The sequence below is a fragment of the Octopus bimaculoides genome, chromosome 11 (genome assembly GCF_001194135.2).
Source record: "Octopus bimaculoides isolate UCB-OBI-ISO-001 chromosome 11, ASM119413v2, whole genome shotgun sequence".
Classification (NCBI taxonomy): domain Eukaryota; kingdom Metazoa; phylum Mollusca; class Cephalopoda; order Octopoda; family Octopodidae; genus Octopus; species Octopus bimaculoides.
The window spans coordinates 41,513,533-41,523,559 of NC_068991.1; the positions used below are offsets into that span (position 1 = coordinate 41,513,533).

The 10,027-nt window shown below is 37.5% G+C and overlaps 3 protein-coding genes across 3 annotated transcripts in view; 2 read left to right on the top strand and 1 right to left on the bottom strand.

Moving 5' to 3' along the window:
* The first annotated feature begins 5,352 nt into the window (after positions 1–5,352).
* LOC106879741 (uncharacterized) lies at positions 5,353–5,904 on the top strand. Its single transcript, XM_014929422.1, has one exon. The coding sequence runs from the start codon at positions 5,353–5,355 to the stop codon at positions 5,902–5,904; it is 552 nt and encodes a 183-aa protein (XP_014784908.1).
* Positions 5,905–6,011: 107 nt separating this feature from the next.
* Positions 6,012–6,407, top strand: LOC106879742 (ATP-dependent DNA helicase PIF1). Its single transcript, XM_014929423.1, has one exon. The coding sequence runs from the start codon at positions 6,012–6,014 to the stop codon at positions 6,405–6,407; it is 396 nt and encodes a 131-aa protein (XP_014784909.1).
* An 830-nt stretch (positions 6,408–7,237) lies between these two features.
* Positions 7,238–10,027, bottom strand: part of LOC106872600 (kielin/chordin-like protein) — a 131,980-nt gene continuing 129,190 nt past the window's right edge. The window contains exon 29 of the mRNA XM_052971979.1: positions 7,238–7,389. Within this exon, the coding sequence (XP_052827939.1) occupies positions 7,238–7,389 (152 nt within the window). The remainder of the gene's footprint in view (positions 7,390–10,027) is intronic.

Consider the following 10,027-nt stretch of genomic DNA (forward strand, 5'->3'; position numbering starts at 1 on the left):
ATATATATGCGTGTGTTTGTGCGTGCATGTGTGTGTGTATATACTTCTCCACTTTCTGTTTTAAATACCAAATATTACGATTCGGCAAATAAAGTTTTTCAAAATTGCAATTGCATATCACTTTTTTGTCCTGCTTAATTTTAAAGTTTTTATTATTTTAGGATGAAGAACACAAGCATAGGTGCTGAGCCAGTGACTAAACTGGTCAATTTGGCATGTTCATGGATAACAGACCGTTCGGCTCTGTAAAACCTTACATATTCCTGAGAAATAGACTGAATCATACCAACTCTAGATTTCCGCGAGATATACAATATCTTATGTTTTCTGTTGATAAAAACCGATAAGAGAGGTATTGAATCCGGTATATATGCCATTATGAAGACCACTAAAGACAACGGCATGGTTTAAAAGGCGGCTTGATGATAATGACAGGCAACTAGAGAGCAGCTGGAATATGATAATCAATGTCCGTGGTTCCAAGCAATTTTGGGCTAGAAAATGTTCAGACTTGATGGCTATGAACGAAAATTATGGCCCGGCCCACTTGTTCCTAACTTTGTCTTGTGCAGAGTACTTTAGGCTGGATCTGCGTGAATTTTTGGAAAAGCTGAACGCAGATATACCAAACGCTACTACAAAGCGCACCAATGAACTGTGTGCTGATGACGTAGTGGCTGTTAGTGAGTATTTTCACCCTCGATTTGCTACCTTTATGAGAGAGGTCATAAGACACAAAAACAGTCCTTTCAGTCTGGTCGAGCACTTCTTTTGGAGATTGGAATACCAGATGAGAAGTGCACCACACGTTCACATGAAATTGTGGATTAAAGATGGCTCGGTTATGGCTAGAGACGACAAGAGTACGATTCAGACTTTTATACAGTCCATGATCACTTGTCGTCTTCCGTCGAATGGGGAAAGTTCAGTTTTGTCGGACTTGGTTTCGCGTTTTCAACAACATGTCTGTAGTGGATCCTGCAGAAAACTTATTTATTCAAACAGTCGATTTTACACCCGATGCAGATTTGGATTTCCACGTCCTGTTAGAAATTTCCGTTTGCTTAGTGTAGACGACAGTATAAAGTCAGAACTGTCAAGAAACTTTTCAAACTTGACAGACGACAGGGGGAAGAGTCCATTAATGACTATAACCCTCTTGTTCTGTATGTCTGGAAGGCGAATGTCGATATACAGTACATTGGTGAAGATAGCATGATTCTAAAGCGATATGTTACTAGTTATCAGACAAAGTCCGGAAAGAGTGACACTGAAGGCATTTCGGCTGAGATTGACAAATCCAAGTCTATTTATTCAAAGTATGAGAGTGTCAGACTTCAGTTGATGAGCAAGTGTGAAACAAGCGCCTATGAAGCTGCTGACAAACTAACTGCTTGGCCACCACTTCTATGGGTGTTCTGAAAGCGTTATTTGGATTGGAGCAGACTTGCCCAGTTACCGATCGCATAGGTTCAAACCTCAGTATGAACTGGACCAACTGGAGCCGGACTCCACCGATGTTTATTATGAGAACATGGTGGAAAATCGGTATCCAAGCAGACCCGATTCGATAGAGCACATGAATTTGTATGAGATTGCAAGTAAATATGAACACGTGCGTCCAAACAAAGCCAGACATGCTAATGAACAAATGCAGTTGAGAAAAAAATCTTGGCTATTTCCGTTCTGTCGAAGAGCGAATTGTAAAGTCGCCAAACATTAGATCAGTGTTTCCCAAACTTTTCGCCCACCGCCCACTGATACAACCCACCCTACTAACACTAAATCTTCTAGGAGAATCCCCCCTTGTATCATTTGACACACACACTATATCGTAGACTCGTTGGCTGGTTAGTGCTGTTTGGACTAAATATGCGGTTGTTTACAAAACTCTTTTGTGGGTTTAGTTTTGCCATTAGTGTGAATAAAATTCTAACGTTTACTCTATATTATGCAGACAGACTAACTTTGGTAAAGTTGCGCTTTCTTTTACACTGATTTTTATCTTCCCCAAATGAACCCTTGATCAGAACTACCGATGCAAAAATAATTAATGATTGTATTATAGGAGGAAAAGAACAGAACTTTTTAATGAGAACCATGTTTCTGGTGCAATGCAGCTAGTGCAGATACATTCGGTTTCAAACTTGTCAACTTTAGCCGCAAGTTTCCTCGTTCTGTCACATCCAGTCCAATTCTTTTATGGGAAAGTAAAGTTCCAACATGGCTAAAACCAGTTTCAACCAGGTACGAGGTAGGGAAGGCACGCAAAAGTAATTTCAGATGTTTCCCCAGATTGGGGTAAGAATTCAATATACTTTGTAGCTATCACAAACCTTTGCCATTTCGGCGATATCGCATTGTGGTGTCATTGTCAATTTGTAATTTTATCAATTCCTCCTGAATGTCGCCGTCGCAACTGACTGCATCGAACTCAAGCGGATTGATATACCAATTTGGAATATTCAGTGCAATGATATCTTGAAATCGTTCCACCATGTCATCGTGCAATGGTTGTAAATAGTTGCGATATGTAGTTAAATCAACCAATTCATCTTTCAAAGAGTCAAGTTCTGGAAATTAATGGAACTGACATTTTGAAATGTTAGTCATATACAACACCAATTTCGAAATGAAGGTAGTGATAAAAGATTTACAGTCAACGAGAGATTTTGTATTCTTGCAATAACTTATTCAAATGATTTAATTTTGCGAATATATCACAAAGAAAAAAGATATCGCACCTTGCAGCCATCAATGAAGTGGATAGTGGAGTATCTTCAAAGAAAGATATGATTATATGAAACAGTTCAACAAAGCTTAAAACACAGTTTCCTTTTGACAGCCACCGCACTTCGGTATGGTATAAGGATTTAGTATAGTCCTCATCATTTCTCAGACAGAGTTGACGGAAAATTCGTTCAGACAAGGGACTGAACTTCAATTTGCTCACAGTCTTGATAACTAACTGTAGCACATCATTCAATCTGCCGTTCATATTTTTTGCAACTAAATGCTGACGGTGTGCCAAGCAATGAATAGTTAATATCTGGTGGGAAATTTTACGTTTTAGGAGAGATGAAAAAACCTCTGTATCTTCCTATCAACGAAAGGGGCTCCACCAGACGCACAGGCAAGAATATTACTGAGTGGGATATTATGTTTAAAAAGGTAAGACTTGAGAGTGTGAAAAATAGTTGCGCCTTTTGAATCAAGCAGTAATTTCACTGTGAACAGCATTTCCTCATACGGTTGAAGGTTTTGGCTGAAATACCGAACACATACCATCATCAAACATTGATTCTCCACAACAATTGACTCATCCACTTGTATAGAAATTTCAGAACGCAGGATAATACTAATAAGATAATGTTTTGACATCGTTGGTCATTTAATCGATACGTCGAGAAATCATGCTATCGGGTTTTTCGTGTATAACTAGGCGAAATATTGTTTTTCCAATTGTATGAGACTTTCCAGACTTAGCAACAAGCAATGCAATATTGTACGATGCAATCAACCCGTCATTCTTCTGCTTACTAGTTTTCTGGAGTAGCGTGCTGAATGTTTGTGTTTGCTTTTTGAAAGAGGCGCTCAGTTGCAAAAATTAGGACAACGGCAGGTCCTTTTTGCCCGAATGCTTTGCATCAAAGTGATACTTCAAGCGTGAAGGTTTCATTGCTTCGTTGGTCAATGTTGGTCAAAGAAAGCACATTGGTAACTGATAGTTCTGAGGAGAGGGAATATATCCAAACGATAAATAATCACTGCTGTACTGTCGACAAATTTTCTCGACTGGAGACATTAGAAAAGTAAAAATGTGAAAACGAATTTCTACGGACGGCGTCCGAAAGGCAGTATGATATTCCCAAAGTGAAGTCGATAGAGTCAGGCGACACGTCTTTACTGGAACAAATACGGATCTAGTTCATTTGGCTGCCAGCATTTCAAAAATTAAAGCTTATCGAAAATTTTAAAATCTGGTACATTAATATATCTTTCCAAGCTAAATTGCTGGAGTTATTCAACTTCTTTCAGAAAAATGTCTTTGAAAAGTTATAGAGGTTTAAAGTTTGATCATTTTCACCCAGTCAAGAAACACGACTTCAAAGCTGTCATTTTGAGCGTGACTGCACATTTTGTTAGCATCCCGAAAATAGCACTTGTGTTTTGATATGTAACCGTAGAATTACGCACGACGTATAACCCCTCATTACTTTTTTATTTGTCAGAGTTTTCAGAAATTTTTTGCGAATTTGTATTCTACATGTGGGGCTTCATACGATTATGCACTCCCCCAAAAGCGCGATTTAAGGCCTAGACTTATTTGGCTGCTATTTTTAGCATATATGACGACCATCTCAATGCTATTTTTAGCATATATGATGATCATCTGAATGAAAAGTCCGCTTTTTTAATACAAACGAACGTCTCATGCAAGTAGTCAAATCGATAAAAGTTCATCTTTATTCTAGATATAAGTAAATGCAGACTTGATTTCTAAAAATTCTTTGTCACCCACAAAATGTTCACATCGCTCACCATTTTCTAGAAATTTGCCCATCGTCCACCTGTAAGTTACCCACCGGTGAGCGATATCGCCCACTTTGGGAAGCTATGCATTAGATTGACCACGGATACTTTGGAGTGTTATTACCACAATCTGCTCATGCTCTTCAAGCCTTGGCGTGACGCATAAAAAGACTTTCTTGGAGGTTGCAAGTCCTGTGATCAGTATGCCAACGATTTATTTGAAATTGTCAGGTTCCAGAATGTGTACAAACGTATAGAAGATGCGCTGAAACATGGCAAAAATATTCAAAGTGAATCTCAGACTGATCTCAATGATGACTATTCTGGTGGTGATCATATGGAAGCTTTGGCAGATGAAGATGTTGTCAACCTGTCTCGTACGAGAAATATCACTGAGGAAGCACTGAGCCATAAAGAAAGCCAACTGAATGACGTGCAAAGAAAAATTTATAATGATATTGTGGTCGGTATTGAGAACCAAAACAATCACCGGGACAACAACAAACCTTATCCGCGATGTCATTGTGATGACTGCACAAGTTTTGAAATTTGTTTCTGGTGGTGGTGGCACGGGCAAAAGAATTTTGATAAATGTATTGGCTGATAAAATTCAGTACATGTACCCAAATGACAATGGTCCGAGTGTAGTGATATCAGCACCAACAGGAATGGTCGCTTTCCAACTAAACGGAACGACTGTTCATCGATTGCTAAAACTCAAAGGGCAGCACGGCAAAACTCTCGTGTATGAGGAACTATCGAAAGACCATCTAAAACTGTTTCAGGTGATGCTTCAGTATGTGAGACTGATTATAATCGATGGTCAGTCACTTGCAGCTGGCTTTTATTCACTTGAGATTGCGCCAACTGTTTGAATCTACACAGCACAGTTCGCCTTTCGGACACATAAACGTGGCTGTCTTTGGTGATTTGTTTCAATTACCACCTGTTAGAGGAAAACCGATGTTTAAAAGAATCAGACACCACGGTGCCCAAAGAGCGTGCTTTGGCATTAGCAGCCACCACTTGTGGAGATTCTTTGACTATGACGAGTTGACAGTTAACATGCATCAGAAAGACGATACGGAGAATTATGTTAATATGTTCGACCGAATAAGATTGGGTTCACCGCTTGACTCTGACATCCAAATTCTTAATGAGCATAGAATTGAACTGAAAGCTTCTCTCGAACGGGTTGCTTACAAAATGTGTGAGCTGACTCAGACAACTGATTTGAGTATCGTTTATATTATGCCTCTGAACGATTCGGTATCGGAGTTATGCTCGAGAAACTTGGCATTAGTATTGTCGAGATTGCAGGTGTTGATTCCAGCATGCGGCAAACCAAAGGTAAAAAAAAAAGAAAACTAAAAGCAAGAAGTTGACCACCAAGTCGGAAAAAAAAGACGTCTGATACTGCTGACCTTGAAACCGTCTTTAAAGTTGGCATTAATGCTCGAGTTCTGATTAAGCGCGACATGGACGTGGACAGCAGTTTGTTTAACGATGCGATGGGAACTGTCAAGAGACTCATCTACGAATTTGGAAAGATTACTGCCGTTGACGTTCTCTTTAATAGTTTAAATAAAATCTTTTCCATCAAAACTGTCAAAGTCGATTACGAATTGTCACCTGGTGTGTTCATCACTAGAGATCAATTTCCCTTGTGTATTGCATATGCAATTTCTATCCACAAATTACAGGGAATACGCGTCGATGGTGTCATTGTTGATTTGGGTACCGGCGTTTTCTCCGACGGTATGGCTTATGTATCTTTGTGCAGAACGCGCAAACTGTGCAACGTTCGCTTGATTGATCCTGATCCATCGAATTTGATTATGTACGATTCCTGCACTTGGAAAGAATACAACTGAGAGAGTGCATTAATATGGAGCCACTTCCATTGTGCAATGTGAAGCCTAAAATTATTAAACTGGCTAAAAAGGCGACTATGAAGATTAAAGTTGCCATTAATATGGACAGTGAAATCATCAACTTGCCGAAATAAAAAAAAAAAGGCTAGATTTGACAACACGGTTGCAAAGCTGTACATCTCGCTGATCAACGAGAGAAACGTATGTTTTGTGAACAGCACGATACAGGTTATCCGCCAGCTGCCTTTGTTGGCGAAATACATGCAGTCGAGTAGTGATATTGTCATTCGTGAAATTCACGATATTATTTCTTCATCTGGAAATAAATCGGTAACCAACTTGAGAAATATTATCGGCGGCAGGTTTAACGATGGTACTCGGAAGTACATTTATCATTTGCTGCCTGAAAATGTTCAACAAATGTTCATGTTTGAGGAGAATACATTGCTCTGGTGCACTAGAAAACAAGGCCATTTGCCCCAAATTACACAATAATGAGTGTGATTGTGCATCGACCAACTGCTGTGGAAATTCTATGAATACGACCGACGTTAAGTCTGATCTGACGTCGCATCCTATTAGTGGTCAGCAACAGTTTAAGAGCTTGCTCAAAAATGAGGTTTCGATTATCAGGAGGTGCAGTCTGTGTGACAGTGACATCGAGCACACTGGTATAGTGAGCCATGTCTTCCCGAACACTGCATTACCTGGTTGTTAATTTGAACAGATTCAAATATATAGACAATCAGATGGTCAGGATTAATTCGGAGTTAATGAATTATTCTTTGAATAAGCAGAATATTTACGGCCAGAGATTCCGATTAATCGGCTCAGTGTTGCACTCGTTGGCTAGTGTGGACTCCGGTCACTACACCAGCATCGTTCGCAACCAGGACAAATGGGACATCATTGACAACGATGCCGTCGTTTCCAAGCAATATATAGCTTTCCCGTCTAAACTGCTTAACAACTATCTGTTGTTCTTGGAAAAATTAAATTAAATTGAATTGAAATGAAATTAATTTTCATGGCCGATATAAAGCAACAAGCATTATTTAATGAATGACTTGCCTGACGGTCAGACGGGAAATGTGACAGAGGTGGTGAGATATAACTTTTTCTCTATATAAAGCGCTTTATTTGAATATCTTAAGCGCATTTCTGAATTTATTAGGATAATATGAATCTGGTCCCGCCATTGAGATACATTATCTCAGTGGTTAATGACTGCCATTTTTTTACTTTTGGGAGGTTGTGGGTCGGACTTGCAGCTTCTAAAGCGATTTTCGTTATAATCTGGGAAAGTCATGTCACTCGACCAGATTCTTGTAACCGTTTTATCTCTCCGTTTGATAATTAACAAATACAACAATTATTATCGATTTTATCGTACATTTTTTAATATTTTGACAGTCACACTATTTCAATTGGTCGGCGTTCGGGTGTCAGTTTATTAGAGGCTGTCGCACCATTAGGAGAAATACGATACATAAATAAAATATTACAAGCGTTTCCTTAAAAAGTACGAAACTAGAATTGAAAAATGGACACGTTCAAAAGGGAAGAGAGGTGATATGCCCCCTATATGAGTTCACACAGCCACAGCAAGAGAAAGTACAAGCAGAGGAGGAAAACATTGTAGACCACACTGAAGAAATGAAAGAGAGACAGAAGTGTGAAACAGAGAAAACAAAGGCGAAGAACGAAAATGGAGCTACTAACCCTAAAAAGCGAAAGAAAAATAAGTCAAAGGAACGGTCAACAGAAAACAAAAAAGAGATAGAAAAGCCAGGAACTAATAATGTACAAGAAGAGGAGAGAACGGATAAAGATGTCAAATACAAGGGGGTTTTGATAAAGTACGAGAAGAGCGAGCAGATGGAGAGAAAAGTCGCGAAGATGCCGGAGAAATGTGCTGAGAAATGCATTTTGATACATGAGGACGACTACTGGGAGTACATAAAAGAACTTGGTGAAAATATAACAACGAAACGAGTATGATTGGTGGAGACACCACCCCTTAGAACTGATTATTTGCAGTTGATAAGGACGGAAGTAACAGTGGTTAATGGGAGAAAAGTAACGCGATTGTTTCAACTTTTTGAGTTGCAAAACCGTTAAAATGTCTACATGATGTTGAACGTAAAAGTGAAAAACTGGATAAATGTAACCACCCGATTTCGGGGGTTGAGTGGACATTGCGCCTCATTTTTCCATTCTTGCATATTATCATTTTATTTTAATTTTTCTTCTACTATTATCATTCGCTTTTGTAATTTTTAGTTCCCCGATTTTATGTTTGTTGTGTTTTGTACCGTCTTTATGTTTTGTGATGTCTTAAAAATTCTTTGTACAGCCCTTTTTGGGTAATAAAGAAATCGGTATTTCGTCTGTGTACAAATTCTAATGTCATCTTTACGCAGTGGTTCAATCTATGAATGATAATTTTTATAAATTTACAAGTAGTCAATCAAATATAATTCAGTAATAATTTGTTTAAATCGCATAATATGTGTATCATAATGCGAATTATCTTTCCTTATAATTATTTCGGTTTCGTACTTTTACTGTTATATAGATTCGACTTCATCATAAATCCAGTTTTTTTTTATTATCACGGTAATTTGCATGCAGTGATAAATACGTTTTTTTATATACTTTGGTATGAAGAGTATTATAATGAATTTACTTATTCGAAGTTAAAGATGATATTTTGTACATTTTCAAATATTTATATTAAGAACTCGGTTTAATAATTATCGTGACATCGTAATTCACACGAGTTACTTTTCATTTTAAGATGCCACAGAATGTACAACATATAGGGATTCCAATATTTTTGAGCAACAATGCTAGTCTCAAACTGTTTAAGGTTTGTCATGACAGACTGCAACCCATTTGAGCGTGCGTATTTTTCAAATCTAGTATATATATATATGTGTGTATGTGTATGTGTGCGTGTGTGTGTGTATGTGTGTGTGTGTGTGTGTGGATATATATATATATATATATATATATATATATATATATATATCAGAAATTATTTATGACTCCTTCCATCTCATCCAAGCCAACATCCTGTTCTCAGTTCTATATCATTTTATCTCTTTTTTTTTTGCTACTTTATTCCAATTTTGCTAAATCTTATTTATATGTGTATCTAACTTTATTATTCTTATTTTTACTTTTATTACTCTTGTTTTTACTTCTATTACTTTTTGTTTTAATTTTTACTTTTTATTTTTTACCTTTTATCTTTTCTTTGTCTCTTATACATGCTAGTTAAAAATGAACTCAATCCAATCTATTTAACATTCACTCTATGCTGAATAGTGGTACAGTATGGGGAGATTTTTGAAATCCAACGAACCTTTATACAAATATACCTTTTCAAAGGGATGTGATAAACTTATTATAATGGGTAATACTACGTGTACTTTTTCTTTTGTGATGTAATCTTTGGACTAAATTTTTTTGGGGCTGAGGAGAGCTTTACACCATCCTTTATATCAATAATATACCTATGCTGATGTAATAACAGATTGTTTATAAAGCTTGAAACACGTGTACCACGATATCCTTTGTGTTCTGTTTTTAATTTATGTTTGATATATATATAT